General features: G+C 41.8%; 1 protein-coding gene across 27 annotated transcripts in view; it reads left to right on the top strand.

Moving 5' to 3' along the window:
* dst (dystonin) overlaps positions 1 to 16,699 on the top strand; it is a 107,311-nt gene that overhangs the window by 76,798 nt on the left and 13,814 nt on the right. For 24 of the 27 annotated variants that reach the window (XM_019366394.2, XM_019366391.2, XM_019366370.2 and 21 more), the window contains 27 exons: positions 3,791 to 3,952; positions 4,051 to 4,221; positions 4,491 to 4,657; positions 4,797 to 4,956; positions 5,178 to 5,504; positions 5,657 to 5,741; positions 6,434 to 6,675; positions 6,771 to 6,977; positions 7,067 to 7,186; positions 7,313 to 7,420; positions 7,507 to 7,725; positions 7,813 to 8,016; positions 8,509 to 8,740; positions 8,980 to 9,206; positions 9,309 to 9,431; positions 9,516 to 9,617; positions 10,450 to 10,551; positions 10,896 to 11,069; positions 11,349 to 11,504; positions 11,769 to 11,966; positions 12,304 to 12,432; positions 12,998 to 13,168; positions 14,141 to 14,296; positions 14,639 to 14,845; positions 15,102 to 15,221; positions 15,756 to 15,925; positions 16,012 to 16,171. In XM_019366394.2, the coding sequence (XP_019221939.1) occupies positions 3,791 to 3,952; positions 4,051 to 4,221; positions 4,491 to 4,657; positions 4,797 to 4,956; positions 5,178 to 5,504; positions 5,657 to 5,741; positions 6,434 to 6,675; positions 6,771 to 6,977; positions 7,067 to 7,186; positions 7,313 to 7,420; positions 7,507 to 7,725; positions 7,813 to 8,016; positions 8,509 to 8,740; positions 8,980 to 9,206; positions 9,309 to 9,431; positions 9,516 to 9,617; positions 10,450 to 10,551; positions 10,896 to 11,069; positions 11,349 to 11,504; positions 11,769 to 11,966; positions 12,304 to 12,432; positions 12,998 to 13,168; positions 14,141 to 14,296; positions 14,639 to 14,845; positions 15,102 to 15,221; positions 15,756 to 15,925; positions 16,012 to 16,171 (4,599 nt within the window). The remainder of the gene's footprint in view (positions 1 to 3,790; positions 3,953 to 4,050; positions 4,222 to 4,490; positions 4,658 to 4,796; positions 4,957 to 5,177; positions 5,505 to 5,656; positions 5,742 to 6,433; positions 6,676 to 6,770; positions 6,978 to 7,066; positions 7,187 to 7,312; positions 7,421 to 7,506; positions 7,726 to 7,812; positions 8,017 to 8,508; positions 8,741 to 8,979; positions 9,207 to 9,308; positions 9,432 to 9,515; positions 9,618 to 10,449; positions 10,552 to 10,895; positions 11,070 to 11,348; positions 11,505 to 11,768; positions 11,967 to 12,303; positions 12,433 to 12,997; positions 13,169 to 14,140; positions 14,297 to 14,638; positions 14,846 to 15,101; positions 15,222 to 15,755; positions 15,926 to 16,011; positions 16,172 to 16,699) is intronic. The other 3 variants (XM_019366381.2, XM_019366393.2, XM_019366385.2) reach the window with 1 other exon arrangement.

Below are 16,699 nucleotides of genomic sequence, written 5' to 3'. Positions count from 1 at the left end.
TGTCATCTTGCTCAGAGAAAAACTGAGGTGGTCATGACAAGACTTTTAAAGCAAAAATGGCAAGACTTTAGCTTTAAATATTTGTCTTTAATGATAGTAAAATTACTTGATTTTGGCCAGTGTGTCATCTTAAGCTATAGTAAATTATCATGACATCTTTTTTGTGATAAGTTAACCTATATAGGTTTCAGGTCCTTCTAATTTTATTAAAAGTAACAACTCGATAGAGACAAAAGGAAAGCAAAGACTGAGATTTGGTAATCCTTGTAGGGAGTGTACACACTCCCTCGAACACACACTACATGCACTCTAACTAATGTTTGATCATCTTTGGTGATACTAAAAGAGCTTTACTCAATTTAAAAACAAACAAACAACCTCTTCAACCTTTAGTGCCCTCTACTTTTGGCCTTTAGTGCTTAAATAAAATGTAGTGTTCACAATTTATGAAAAGTTTGCCAGGTCGCCAAGTTACATGTAACTTACAAAGAGTGACAAAGAGACCTGTAGCAGCTGAAAAGGAAAAATAATTGGTATTCATATATTCAAATTTTCAGACTTGTCCCGGCTTCACACACGCTCGCTTTAAAATTCTGCTTTTTTATCCCTAACATCTTCCTCTTTCCGTCTCTGCTCAAGCATGCAGAACTGGAAACCGTGGTTTGGGTTGTTGAAATTCACGCTGAGCTGCTGCGCTGCTGACGATCCAGGAAACAAAAATAAACTCTTTTCATTATCTCCTCTCTATCCTGCTTTCTTCTCCTACCCCCGGTCAGTGGACATAAAAAGTCTCTTCATGCACTTGGCAGAGCCGTTGGTGTTAAATTACCTGGGACCTGTGCCTCCCTCAGCATTCCACTGTAATTAAGAATATCTGCGGGGTCCACAGCAACCGTCCACGAGAAGAAAGCAGAGGGCAAAGCGAGAAAAGACGGAAAAAAAAAAAATGTGTGTGTGTTTCAGCGTAGTGTGATGTCATCACAGTGAGAGCTGGTGCGTACTGCTTCCCCTTCTCATTCCCTCAGTCGCTGAAGGAGGAAAAAAAAGGGAAAAGTGAGAGTATGTGTCATGATGCAAACGATGGGTTAGAAGTGAAGTCATATGGGCCGTGCGGACATAAGGGGGAATTAAACAGGGGGAAAAAAAGGGTCATGTGTCCACCAATCAACATGTGCCGGAGCAGCTCAGAGCACAAAAGGAGTTGTGGCAGATGTTGTCTGAATAATGAGCGGGGGCGGGGCATGAAACCCTCTGCCAGGAGAGTGTCTGTCAGTGCGAGGGGAGCGATGGGAGAGGAAGGGCAGGCTTTTTTGTTTATCTAGGAGTACCAGCTCTCCTCAGAACTGCCTGCAGTTTGTAGTGGAGCCTGCTGGATTTGTTTCTGGATATTTTCACTTTGCACTGAGGATTTTCCTGCAGTTTACGTGGATGTTGTAAGGATTTCAGGAAAAAGGAAGCACTTTCTACCAGAGGAATAGTAATTATGTATTTGGCAATACTTGGAGAAGAGCCCAGAGGAATATATTTTTGGAATAGGTGACTTTATTGAAAGACTGAACTTTCATTCCTTTTATGGAATATAAAGTTGGTTTACAGTCCGAGCATTTTTGGGAGATATTGTTTGAATATTTTTGTATATCCGAAGCCTTTTGTTTTGAGGATTGATCATCTTATTTGTAGCTTAATTTGTAATTTGAGAGAATATTTTATTTAAAAAATCGTTGAAATGTTTTATATTCAGTTGTTAACTTCTCATTTAAGAGAGGACAAACAGTCTTATTTTGCACACAGTTACTTCTCGTGTAAGTTGACCACATGTTGGCTTCTTTTTAAACTACTCAGCATACACTAAATTTATACCTCAAAGGATTTCAATACCTCCTTTATAATTTCTTTGTTGTAAGCTGTGACAATTGTTTTAGCATGGGCAAGCCTCTGAGCAGACCAGATTGCCTCAGACAAAACCCTTCCTGTGTGGGGAAGGGGGAGGAGGAGGATATGAACATTGATGACTGCTATGTGCCCCAGAGATCCATTTATGACACCGTCCGGCTCAATGAGCAAATAGACTCGGGCTCTAAAGGTAGTCTTTCTTCCCGTCACTTCACAGGCAACCTCCCTTACACCCATCGCACGTTAGACCTCAGCAGCCTGTGTGGAAATGGAGCTCTCACTCCTTCTAGCTCATTTGAGATCCAAACCAGAAAACCTGTCACGCTAGATGAGCGTGCCGTCTTTGATGGACTTAAGCTGAATGGGGACGTTATTAGGGTGAACGACACAGTAATGTCGAAGTCACGTCTGCAGGGAGGAGAGAAAAAGGACCATGGCGGTCATCATCGGCGGTCATGGCGGACTTTTGCCCCCACTAATTTGGGCGAATACGCAAGCCGCAGTGGAACAGTGAGCTCTGGTAGTGCGGAGAGGCCTGGCCTGATCAATGGCAAGAGAGGACAGAGTAGGACCAGCTCGCTGACATCTGAAGAGGACTCGGGTTTGTACAGCCCTACTGTGGAGAGGGAGCGACATGGTCGTAGATCCCACATAAGAACAGGCCCCGGTACAAGAAGCTTCTCATCTTCCGAGGCAATGCATGTGTCTGGGGACCTGAAAACAGGGCGATCGCTCAGCTCAGGGCAGGAGGACTTTCCTTTCTCGCCTGTGAGGGACAACCGATCTCTTTACCACAGTAGCAGCTTGGTTCAGGGGACAGAATCCTGTGGGATCAAGGTTAATGAAAGGGATAACCTAAGCAATGGAGATTATAAGTCCTCCACAGGGAGGTCATCTTCAGGGTCAGCCTCTAGAGCTCAAAATGACACCTCTGGATGGCGTTCCAGGACTTTAACAGACTATGATGAGCTATCCACTGCTGAACTGTTAGAGGATGTGTCATCTCAGGATGACTGTGAGTTGGTTAGTGTGGTAGTGACACAGCCTGAGACTTACGGAAACTCTGTAACTCTACCCACGGAGAGCTGCCAGCAAACACAACCCCGTACTGTGCAACAAGGGGCATCCAAATACAGCATGGAGGAGCTGGAGGAGTTTCTGCAGTCACTGGAAGCCTGTCTGCCGAAAAGTATACAGACATTCCAGCACGCAGGGGAGCAAGAGATCGAGGCTTTACTGAATGCCATTGCTGCGTGCCCCGAAATGGACCCTATGGGCTTATTGACCCCACAGGTGGCCAAAAATAGTTTCTCCCTCCATTTCTGAACTTTTGACCACTATTATGCATCTCTTTAGATACGTTTTTCATGGATGATGGATTGGTGTTTGTCTTACATATCTGATTACACGATGGGAGAATTAGGTTTTTTCTCAGCAGCCAGACTGGAAGTCTGTCTGCGTGATTGTGTACAGCTGGGATTTAACCATTAACCAAGCTGATGACTCCTTAACTGGTTAAACAGTTGATTTTGTTAGCTGGATTTTTAAAAGTTAACCTAAAGTCTTGATGTGGCGATTGTAGTCTCTGGACATGAATAATGAAATAACTTTCTGGCATTATGCACTGAATTTATGAATTTTTATGTGTGTCTTTTTTTAGCTTTTTTTGAACTAATTTATAAAACAGGACGTTATTGTAATTCACCTTCTCAAATTCCAGATTTGTAGAATGAATTCATGGAAATATCTGTTCTTTCCATACACATAATGCAAGTTTAATTGGATTTGTATGAATGTGATTTTTCAAGGCCACAAGAAATAATGTCCTGAAGATTAATGACATTGTATTTTAAGCAATTCTAAAATATTCATTATGATTTGTTCCATGTCTATTTAGGCTTTTCAGAAAGAGGACATTGATCCACTGCAGAACCAGCTTCAAGACATCAATTCCCTCGGGCAGGGTCTGATCCAGAATGCTGCTAAAGGCACCAGCACTAAGAAACTCGAGGACGACTTGGAAGGTGTCAACTCTAAGTGGAATACCCTCAACAAAAAGGTTACACGTGTTTGTGTTTTTTTTCTGTTGTGAAAATATAAAGACTTGACCTTGGCCCTTAAAACAGGTGACATCTATATTTACCATTTGGTCTGCAGATTGCTGAGCGTTCAGCCCAGCTGCACGAAGCCCTCTTGCACTGTGGCCAGTTCCAGGATGCTCTGGAGTCCCTACTCAGCTGGTTGACTGACACGGAGGAGCTTGTGGCCAATCAAAAACCTCCGTCTGCTGAGTTCAAAGTGGTGAAGGCACAGATACAAGAGCAGAAGGTAAGCCAGTGGTGCAATCACAGATTCACACAAAGAGAAAACACCATGAAGTCTGTTTTAATGTTAGCACTTCAAGACTTCATGTTTGCTTAACAATGGCCCCGCCATTAATTTTATTTAATTGGCATTAATTGTTAAAAACAAGTGTGGGACACAAAGCTTTGTGTTTAAAGAGCGCTTCATTTTTGTTGGGTAAATTTACTGTTTTTTTCAAGATAAAGCAATGAAAAGGCACCCAATCACTCGCTTTCTTTGTTTGCCTTTGACAGCTCTTACAGAGACTGCTGGACGACCGAAAGCCGACAGTGGAGCTGATAAAAAAGGAGGGAGGGAAGGTTGCTGAACTGGCAGAGTCTGTGGATAAGGAGAAAGTGGCAAAAGAGATTGAATGCCTGGGACAGAGGTGGGACACGCTTCTCAAGAAGGCTGAAAACAGGTTAGTATAAACACTGCAATGTAAAACCATAGACTGCATATAAAAGATGGATGGATCATCAATATTTAAAAATGAGGGTGCATTCTTTCTAATGACCAGTAGGAGTAAGTCTGTTGGTTGGTATGATTTCAATCTCCAGGCACAAACAACTAGAGAGCATCTTAGTGGTGACTCAGCAGTTCCATGAGACTCTGGAGCCCCTGAGCGAGTGGCTGTCAGCCACAGAGAAACACCTCACCAACTCTGAGCCAATAGGCACTGAGACTTCTAAGCTGGAAGATCAGATATCTCAGCACAAGGTAATATCCATCATTTTTCATCATTTCCATTTGTTTTCATGCTTTTTTTTAAACTATCAGTTAAGTTCACTTCAGTTTTATTCATTTTGCTTGTTACTTTAAGTTCGCGCTTCTCATTATTTCCCATTCATCTTTCTAAATTTCAGTTGAATATTTTTTATCACGTGTTTGTTTTTTGTTTGTCATATTTTCTTGGCCCATTTCCCATCCCCTGCCGCCAGGCATTAGAGGAGGAGATTATGAATCACAGTAAAGACCTGTTTCAGGCTGTCAATCTTGGCCAAATGCTCAAAACTGTGAGCTCAGTGGACGATAAGGAGTTTGTTCAGTCTAAACTGGACACCACTCAGGCCAGTTACATAGAGCTCCAGGAGCGATGCAGGAGGAAAGCTGAGATGCTTCAACAAGCTCTGGCAAATGCCCAGCTGTTTGGAGAGGATGAAGTGGCTCTCATGAACTGGCTCAATGAGGTACACACGAGGCTGAGTGAAGTGTCGGTGGAAGACTACAGACTAGAGGTTCTTGAAAAGCAGCTGGCAGACCAACGGGTATACACTCCTCCTCAGGCCACACATTTTGTAGCCCTTTCATTTAAGTTGCATCAATCATGTTTCAGTTTATTTTGCTCTTTTGTGTGTCACCATAGGAACATTTCTTGTTACTCTCAGTGACTCTCTGAAGTCTCGTTTTTTCTTTTCAGGCACTGCAAAGTGATATTGGCTTAAGGAAGAAGAATGTTGACCAAGCCATCTCCAATGGGGTGGAGCTACTGAAGCAAACAACAGGCATGTCTTCATTTATCAGTGTGGCAAACAGTTCTGTCTCTGTACTACTCATCATAAGGTTTATTGCCCTTTTTATTGAGCAGGGAGTTTTTGCATGAATTACGTTGTTTTCACATCTATGAACTTCTTTAGAGAAATAGATTTCTAATTTTTTGATGATGGTGAGATAACACCTGTCTGTCCAATGGGATGAATATTTATTTATTGCCAACAGCCAGTTAGCTTAGCTTAGCATAACAGAAACGCCCAAAACACGGTAGCTGCTAGCCACCATCTATTTAATATATACCTCCATATGAATATATATTTTGTAGCAATAAGAGAGCCCTGGTTGTGCAAATAAGCAAGCTTTGTTACTTTTGGACAGGGGCAGGTGAACTTAAGGTTATGGATAAAACCCCTGTTCTCTGATTTGCATAGTACAGGACAAATACAATGAAAGAAAACTCCTTCTATGTTTGCAGCCTTTGTGATTAGCTAAGCTAACCTTCAGCTAGATGTATGTAGCTATAAATTTAATATGCAGATTGTAAATGACAACATTGTGTAGGACAGATGCTTATTCTTTTCCATTAAGCTCATGAATTTTGGCCCTGAGTTCAGCTAGCAGGAAATGTTAGCATAAGGTATCTCTGTATTAGAACAAAAGAAGCATATGACAGTGAACATTATTATTTACTTTATGTCTGTAGGTGATGAGGTGATCGTTATCCAAGGCAAACTGGATGGAATAAAAACAAAATATGCTGAGATAAACTCTATGAGTGACAGTGTTTTAAAGACACTGGAGCAGGTTTTGAGTCTGTCTTCCAAGCTGCAGCATACTCACACGGATCTGAGCTCATGGCTAGAGAAAGCAGAGGCTGAGATTAAAAGCTTTGCCCATCAGGAGCCAGTCGGCGAGCAGCTGATTCATTCACAAAGCAGGCAAAAGGTAATGATTTCTACAATTTTGTGCAAAACTTTGTAATTGTATTTGAACAATGCAGCAATGCATTTATTACTTATGAACTGGTGCTTTCTGTCCAGGCCATGTTGAAAGAGATCAAAGACCAAAAACCAGTGTTGGACCAGCTGAATGAGTTGAGCAGTTCACTCTTGGATTTGGTCCCCTGGCACACTCGTGAGAGTTTGGACAAACTTGTGTCTGAGGATAATGAGAGGTACAGAGCTGCCTATGACACTTTGACCCAGAAGGTCGACCAGATCAATGCTGACATACTCAAGTCACAACAGGTAAACCAGATAACTTAACGCACCGGCTTTTATTCTCATTCGACTGTCTCTCTCTTTTTAAAATTTATCTCTTGTTTTCTTGTTTCCAGTTTGAACAGGCCGCAGACAATGAACTCTCCTGGCTGACTGACGCTGAGAGGAAACTGCTATCGATGGGTGAGATCAGGCTGGAGCAGGACCAAACCACAGCTCAGCTCCAAGCACAGAAGGTTAGCCGTGTGTGTGTGTGTGTGCGTGTGTGTGTGTGTGCATAGATCTCCATTTAAACAAATTAGAGTAAACACAGTGGTTTCTTTTGTTGACATACAGCCAAACTCACTCTACTGGTTTTACAGATTTTCTCCATGGACATCATGAGACACAAAGATGCTGTAGATGAGATTGTGAAAACAGGAAAGGCCATCATGACCAGCAAAAACCCAGAGGAGAAGGAAATCTTAAAGGTAAGAAAATTTATTTCAAATTTCAGACATTTTTCGTAAGAAAATGGACAGAAATTTCAAAATGATTCTTCTTGGGTTTCAATCAGGCCAAGACACAGACTCTCCTCGAGAAGTATGGTGTCGTCAGCCAGCTGAATTCTGAGCGCTGTCTGCAGCTTGAGCGAGCCCAGTCTCTTGCCACTCAGTTCTGGGAGACCTATGAGGAGCTGGGGCCATGGCTTCAGGAAACTTTAAGCACCTTCAGCCAGTTACCCCCGCCTGCCATCGAGTACGACACGCTCAGGCAGCAACAAGAGGACCTCAGGGTAAGCAGCCAATGTGTGCTGATGCTCAACACAAAACATTTAGTCAGATGATTAAAAACTAAACTGATCATGTCACATCCTCTCTAGCAAATGCGGGAACTGATTGCAGAGCACAAGCCCCATATTGACAAGATGAATAAAACTGGTCCTCAGTTACTTGAGCTCAGCCCAGTGGAGGGTGAGCCCATCAGAGAGAAATACACAGCCACTGACCAACTTTACACCAAACTGAAAGCTGATGTCAAGCAGAGAGCTGCCACTTTGGATGAAGCCATCTCCAAATCCACTCAGGTAAGCAGTAGCTGTTTATTAGGTTTGATTATTTGATAATATATGATTATTGGAAATAATTAAGTTGATCATAGTGATATCTGGTGCAAATGGTGGTCATAGTTTGCTACATCACAGTTGTTTTTATATGATAACCACGTTTTACCATCTTAAACTTTATGATAAATGATACTGCAGAATGTACTTCACAGTACTTTCGAGCCAATCTAAAAAGAAAAAAAGAAAATAAAACAGAACTGAATTTATTTTCTTTATTTTTTAATTTTATTTTGGCTAAAACAATTAATCAAACATAAACATCAACATTACCTTGGCTGTTAATTGTCTATTCAGTTAGATGAGTAGCTTTGAAATTTTTCAATATGTGCAAATTTGTCAAAGTAAAACATAATTATACAGATGTGTTCTTGTTTCAAGGTAACTTTCCATAATAAAAACCTATGATATAAATTATATATGCAAACTGGTGTGTTTCCTTTCCTCCTTTTCCAGTTCCATGATAAAATCGATCCCATGCTTGAATCCCTGGAACGGATCGCTGAACGCCTCCACCAGCCTCCATCCATCTCAGTGGAGGTGGACAAGATCAAGGAGCAGATTACTGAAAATAAGACGGTCTCTGTGGATTTGGAGAAGCTGCAGCCGTCTTATGAGACACTGAAGCAACGAGGTGAAGAGATGATCGCACGATCCGAAGGGACAGACAAGGACCTGTCTGCCAAAGGTATGGTATAGATATGCTTTCAATCATCTTTTATCCATTTATTATTATTTATCAAACATCAAGCTTTTCTCCAGGTGCATGTAGCTTTTATGTATTTCCTTTTTCAGGATAAATAACGAATCAAGAAAAAGTCCAAGTTTCCCGCTGTAAATGTTGCTGTAAATGTTGCTGTAAACGTGGAAGATTTCTCTTTGCCTTATTTTGTATTCCTCCTAATTGTGACTTTTTCTCTGTACAAGCTGTGCAAGACAAACTGGACCGCATGGTTTTCCTGTGGAACGACATCCAGGCATTGGTGGAAGAGCGGGAGACGAAGCTGCTGGATGTGATGGACCTCGCAGACAAGTTCTGGTGTGACCACACCGCCCTCATCGTCACCATTAAAGACAGCCACGACCTGCTGAGGGAGCTGGAGGAGCCCGGAGTCGATCCTTCAGTCGTCAAACAGCAGCAGGAATTTGTGGAGGTAAATAAAAAACCTATTACTTTTGATCATTAACAAATGGATAATTAAGAGAGGTGGTGCACTTTGATTATTAAATAATAAAAAAACAATGCATCCATACAGGGATTTAAGGAGGAGATTGATGGGCTGCAGGAGGAACTCGATGGGGTTCGAAACCAGGGTGCAGAGCTCATGACTGCCTGCGGGGAACCTGATAAACCTGTGATAAAGAAGAGCCTGGATGAAGTAATAGACTTCACTGAAAAGCACTCACTCTAGAGGTTTTGCCTACAAGATAATCATGCTAAAATATTTGTGTTACTTTTTCAGGTGAATACAGCGTGGGAGAATCTCAATAAGACGTGGAAGGAAAGAGGAGAGAGACTGGAAGAAGCCATGCAAGCTGCTGTGCAGTTTCAAGATGGCCTGCAGGTACTTTGATCACGGCTTCAAGAGCAACACAATAAGAAAATTAAAGGGTTTAGAATATTTAAAAAGTTTTGAAACAGCAGACCTTTTCCAAAACTTCCCAGTCACGGTTCTCGTGGTTTTTAATTTTATTTGATGTGATCTTTTGGAAGCCTAGGAGTAACCCTTGAAGCTCTTTTATTGACGTGGGGTTTCTCTCATATATCAGGCCTGCTTATAGAACAAAACACTGGGCATACATCAGAAGTTAATGAGGGTTGTCTCTGCCTGTGTGGCTATCCTTGGAAAAACCTGGAAACTGTTCTAAGGGTCATCAAACCACATCTTTGTTAATATATATATAGAGGTGTCAGATTAAGAGGGAATGTCGTCTTTAAGGGGTAAATACTTAATATCAAGCTACACAATAAACAAGCACTTGTTCATCACGAGATGTTTGATATTTAACAGATATAGTAAGCCAGGGAGTTTCCGAGGCCCTCTGATGAAACCACATATTACCATGGAGTTGATCTAACAGTTGATATAACATCTCATGAGAGCGTGGTCGTGATATATTTGGCTCAAACATTGACTAGTGTGAAAGAAAGTTTCACGGTGAGGAAGGATTCTTTTACACAAGTTTTAATCTCCTCTTTGCACTTCTTCAGCACATTGGCATGTAACCTCAGGGCTTGTTTTTTTTTCATTTTCTTTGTGTATATTTTTCTAATTTATCAGCCATACAGACCAACTGTAAGATTCAGGGCATAACTTGAAACTCAGTTTGAAACTTGACTCCCTGTCCACCTAGCTTTGTTCTCTCACTAACAATGGTTTCCAACCTTGTATGCAGGGTATGTTTGACTGGGTGGATATTCTGGAGAGCAAGCTGGATTCAATGTCACCTGTGGGCACGGATCTGGAAACCGTCAAGCAGCAGATTGTGGAACTCAAGGTACAGTCTTGTAGATTTGTTATTTTTTAGATCAAAACTCATTCACAAAAACAGAAATATTATATTTGTTATAGCTATTCTCAGACTTTTCAATTCTTTTAACTTGACTCCTTGATGTTAGAGCAGCTGTGTCAAACACCAGCTGTGTTTATGCTGAGTTCTCGATTCATGGTCTGCTTTGTGTTAGTACAAAAGCACTAAGAAAATGGCTTCATAAAGTAGCCGGATTTACTTTGATGTACAATAAGACAAATCTTGTCCTGAAAACACAAAGCTGGTATTGTCTGTGCGTCCTTTCTTCTGTTGACTGATTGGGTGTACCGCTGCATGTGCTGGGTTGCCAGGAGTTCAAAGGAGAAGCGTACCAGCTACAGATTGAGATGGAGCGTCTGAACCACCAGGCCGGCCTCCTGCTGAAGAAGGTGACAGAGGAGGCTGACCGCTCCGCCATCCAGGAGCCGATGTCTGAACTCAAAATGCTTTGGGACAACCTGGATGAGAAGATCATCAGTCGGCAGGTCAGAAGAGTGAAAGAAGCAGAAGGAGAGCTTTACACCGACAGTGCAAGCTATATAAGAAAACAAAAATGTTGGCACTAATATCTAAATTTAAAAAGGAATGGCTATATTGTTTAGGTGGATATATCATGTTTAAACAAGGTCTGCAATCATTCTTTGAAATATATTGTAACGTACCTCTACAGCTTCTTGTGGGCTAGAAACCAGACTCAGCAATGGCTTAAACAGTTTGTTTTCTCTCCCTGCAAAATTTAATGGTTTAATCTGTCATTAATCCAGCACAAACTGGAGGGAGGCCTTCTCGCGCTGGGGCAGTTCCAGCATGCACTGGACGAGCTGCTGGCCTGGATGAGCCACACCGAGGAGCTGCTCAATGAACAGAAAAATGCTGGAGGAGACCCCAAAGCCATCGAGATAGAGCTCGCCAAGCACAACGTATGACAAACCTCTTATCTTGTGGTTTTTTAGGGGGCTATTTTTCAAATAAGTCCTTTCAGTTCAGTTTAGTTCAGTTTTATTTGTATAGCCCAGTATCACATACAAAGTTTTAAAAGGCTTCACAGGCATAAAACCATATTAAGTAAACATTTATGGTATCTGTCAGTGTGCCGTTTATTAGAGTAAATTAGTCATTATGCACTTTGTGCTTAATATCCATCCACACAACATCTTGCCGTTTCTGCTGATTTATCTCTACAGGTCCTCCAGATAGATGTGTTGGCTCACAAGTCAACAGTCGAGACAGTGAACAAAGCCGGCAATGATCTGGTGCAGTCCAGCGCTGGAGAGGAAGCTTCTAGTCTGCAGAGCAAACTGGAGAATCTGAACCAGCGATGGAAAGCCATCCTGGAAAAGATGGGGCAGAGGAAGCAACAGCTGGAAAGCTCTCTGCTTCAGGTATATTAAAAAAAAGTTAACTGTTAACCTGTGTCTCATTTCTTGTTAAATTGTGAAGAAAATGGTTTTTAGGTTGAAGTCAAAAAGCTCTGCAGGGAGGAGAGATTTCTATCCCTACCCCCTTCTTATTATTCGATTTGCATCCTGAACGCTAAAGTAAATCATTCTATTGTTTTCACTTTAAGGTTTTAATTCCTTATGAAACAGGCTTATAAATACCGAGCTAAATGAATCCAAGGAATTAAAAACTCACACATCCTCCTCTCTGAATCACAGGTTGCTAATAGCGAGTGTGTGAGGCACCTTTTGTCCTGACTCAGGTTGAATTGTGTTGCAGGCTCAGGGTTTCCATGGTGAGATAGAAGACATGCAGCAGTGGCTGAAAGACACAGAACGTCAGCTGTTGGCATCAAAGGCTGTGGGAGGCTTACCAGACACGGCCCGGGAGCAGCTTATCGCCCATCTGGTATGTGTTTAACAATATGAGAGGCCGCATACAGATGGCAGACTTGGGAGGAGGTGACTCTGTCTTTTCTGTGTTTTATCTGAAGTGTGAAAATTAAACGACGCTACAAAATACACTACTCTCATTGCCCTGCAGTCTGTGATAAAAAAGAGCTCTTTAAGTGTTTCTAATTGATTCATCCGTGTCTGACTATAATGAATTTAGGAATGTTTTCCTGCTTTGTCTTCCTACTTTGTAATAGAGACATTTTGCCAGCAAGCTCTCCCTAAAGAGGCAGCAGTGGTGACAGTTCAGGGAACTGAAAACAGACAGATTACTTTAATCAAATTAGTAACATTATCCTGGTCAAATGTTTGTGAGAAACATGCTTCTGAGATGCTCGGCATGCCTCACCATGCTCATTCTTTAACCATTTTTGGGCTACATTTGGACTAGCGACTGACAAATTCATCCCATTGAACACTGCAGAAATCCAAAAGTAACAATAGATCGGTCTTTAACTGCAATTCAGCCTCTTTGACAAAACCATCACTCTCCTCTGTGTTGTTGTTTTTTTTCCTCACAGGAGTTGTGTTCTGCCTTTGAGGCTAAAGAGGAGCTGTATCGGGAGCTCCAGAACAAGGGTCACCAACTGCTAACGATGATGCCCGAGAGTCCAGACAGTAACACGGAGCAGGACCTCGCCAACCTGAAGGAAAAATGGGAAGCGGTGCAAGCGAAGGTTGCTGAAAGAAAGGTAGGGGAATGGCTTTCACTGCCCTTAGCTTGATGACTCAGGATTTCAGGTTAAGGGATCGCTGACACACACTTGAGCCATGACTGTGCGGTTGAAAGCCTCTAATCCCAGTGCCGATAACCAATGGTGTAAAGACAGAGTGCTGGCGAGGACACACAGGATGCGGTTACACTGTAGATCAGAGTGGAACAACAGTGGTGTCATATGTTTCCACAGTGTAGGGTTGACAACAGATCAGCTAATATTTAAGCCAAATGTCATCATTCACTTGTGTTTTTTTTTACTTTTGTTGCTAAAATGTATAAAACACCACCACTGCTCTCAGATATGGCGCTCCTTATTTTAGCTGCTTCAACTTTTACTGTAACATCTTGCTTTTGCATCCTATTTACTTTGGCCCTCTTCCCAGGAAATCAAAGTCTGGTAAATCTTAGCGCTGGTCAGAGCTGCTGGCCAAACTCTCTACAGCCTTCCCTGTGATACCTCTGCAGTCAAGTGGCTTATTTTTCTGTAGGACGTATGCGCTGCTAAAATACAATTCCATATTTAGCAAGACACTCGACATGACCCACGATAAATGGGAAAAACACATCAGCAGCCGTAACTCTCACCAGGTTTGTAATGTCATTAGCACAGCATTTACTGCCATGTGATGACCCTGAGCCACCGGCCTCAGCTGTACCAAACGGATGTTTTTCAGTGATGGAGTGGCTGTTTCCTTTACTCAATTAAAACCTCATGATGCCTCAGCCATCAGTCCCCTCCAGAGATATTAACTTCCTCTCTTTAAATAGAGGTCATGTTTGGCACTGTTGAAGTGCAATTGTATCCCCCACAGTGCCCTCTTTATCTGTTGCTATAACAACCAGAGATACATTACACCGCTAAACAATGCACATGTGTTATAAACAGGATAGCGCTCTTTGATTTTTGTCCAGTATTACTTCATTTTTTAACGTTTCATCTCTACAGGTGAAACTAGAAGAAGCTTTGACTGTGGCCACAGATTTCCACAACTCCCTGCAAGATTTCATCAACTGGCTAACCCAAGCAGAGCAGACGCTGAACACGGTTTCCCCCGCTTCCCTCATACTGGAGACCATCATGTTTCAGATAGATGAGCATAAGGTACGTGTTTGCACGTGGAGGACAGGCCTTCTGGTCCAACTTTGCTTGATTAGTAGACGTTACTGCGCTAACGTCTAGTAGTCTTATTGAGTCGGTGAGAAATTAAAATTATTAGTACCATGATTACCGGTTCATGATTACCAGCTCATCATTCTGCTTTGTCTTAAAGCCAACAATGACTTAATGGCATCTGTATTATCCTTGAGAACAGAGCTCATTAGCACATTACCCACATGACTTACATTTCCTCTGCTGTCAGTTGAAAAACCTTTATTCCTTTTTTATTGTTAGAACATCTGGCCTGAATCCTTTCCCTTTCTCCCTCGCACTGTGTCTGTGCAGATGTTTGTGACAGAGGTAAACTCCCACAGAGAACACATTATTGAACTGGACAAGACGGGCACACATCTGAAGTACTTCAGCCAGAAACAGGATGTGGTCCTGATAAAGAACCTGCTGCTCAGCGTGCAGGGGCGCTGGGAGAAGCTGGTGCAGAGGTCTGTTGAGCGGGGTCGTCTGCTGGACGACGCCAGGAAGAGGGCGAAGCAGGTACTGTTCTGTGAATATTTATGCTGAGTTTGAACAGGCATGACATCAGGACTTTTTATTATCATTGGAAAGCTTTGGAAATAGGATATTAAACCTGTTTCTTATTCTTTCTGCAGCCTATTACAGAATTTTCTGAATTATAGGGCCCTTCTGCTCCAATCATGCTAACATTAAGCAGGGCTCTGCGATAAATCTAGTGAACTCATACCCGTTTTAAAAATGCTTTACACTGTTTTTTTTCTTAATTTTTCATTAGTTCCATGAAAATTTCAATAAACTGATGGAGTGGTTAGATGAATCTGAGAAGACTCTGGACTCTGAAGTGGAAATTGCCAATGATCCCGATAAAATCAAGACGCAGCTGGCACAGCACAAGGTAACTGAGAGTAAAATGTGTTAAAACAGCCAGAGACATGGAGCAACATCTACAAAAAAAAGTTTCATTCATTAAACAGAAATATCTAATGTACCAGAGCTGGAATTTAAAAATAGGATCTGTTATTTGAAATTACAGAGTCTATAGAAACCAAGTGCTTATATTGCTGTTGACTATTGTTGTGTTTGTGGTGTTATGCTGGGAGATTGTGCTAATCCCGTCATAATCCCTGAATGGACCAAATGTTTTAAGGCTGCCCTTGCTTTTGGATACATTTAATCTCTACAGAGCAAGAGCTCTTGAGTTTTGACCTCCTTTTTGTTCTCCTCGCTGAAGACTGTATTCTTAATCACAAAAAGCACACACCACACGCAGATTAAGATACTGTTTGACATGCCAGTAGTAATAATAATAAGAAAATCTCTTGAGAGGATTTGCTGTTTGTATTTGAAGACAGAGGCATTATGAGTCCACTAAACCGGACCACTGGGGGGTTGTGTATATTATTTTTCCTTTTTTTCCCCCATCGTGCAGGAGTTCCAGAAAGCTCTTGGCAGCAAACACTCTGTGTATGATACTACCACTCGAACAGGACGGGCCCTGAAAGACAAGACCTCTCTACAGGATGATAGACAGAAGCTGGACGACATGCTGAGTGAACTGAGGGACAAATGGGACACTGTTTGTGGGAAGTCAGTGGAAAGGTGAGGATGTTCTCCCAATGAGCGCTGTATTTCATTCCACCGTCCGCTAAACAGCCTCACTGTGAATATTTTGTTCTGTACTGCAGACAAAACAAGCTGGAAGAGGCCTTGTTGTTCTCCGGCCAGTTTACAGATGCTCTCCAGGCTCTTATTGACTGGTTGTACAGAGTGGAACCTCAGCTGGCTGAGGACCAGCCCGTACACGGAGACATAGACCTGGTTCTCAACCTGATAGACAACCACAAGGTAGAGAACAGCTCCACACCGAAGACCCAAAATCTCTTTCTTTTGTTTATTGGCCCATTTGTTGCTCACATTAGTGGCAAAAATCAAGTGAAACCTTTCACTGCTGCCACGCCCAAACCTTTTATCATTCCTAACACAATACAAGACGAATGAATCTTAAACTAACACGGGGGATAGACAATACATTAAAACAACAAAAGGGCAGGCATTGTATGACTTTCTCATTGAGAGTCTGTTTTCTTTCGGGTTGTGTATTGAGCAAAGGTTTGAAAATTGATGCTGGTGTGTTTTTCCTTACTCATTATTAATATTATATTAATAACATTCTTTGTGTTAGCATTTTATTGAAGTAAGAAGACAACAGATACTGAAAGCATCCTGTTTTATGCTTCTTGTCATTGGGCCAGCTATGAAATAGAGACAAAAAGGATGTTTTTTTAAATAATGTTTAAAATTAATTTAAGAATTTGTCATTTAAAAAACTGAATATTGTTAATATTTTGGCTGACTGTGTCCTCAAATGTCTCG

This window comes from Oreochromis niloticus, linkage group LG13 (genome assembly GCF_001858045.2).
Source record: "Oreochromis niloticus isolate F11D_XX linkage group LG13, O_niloticus_UMD_NMBU, whole genome shotgun sequence".
NCBI classification, from domain to species: Eukaryota; Metazoa; Chordata; class Actinopteri; order Cichliformes; family Cichlidae; genus Oreochromis; species Oreochromis niloticus.
The sequence above is the reverse complement of the archived record's forward strand: the minus strand, read 5'-3'. Positions and strand labels throughout refer to the sequence as shown.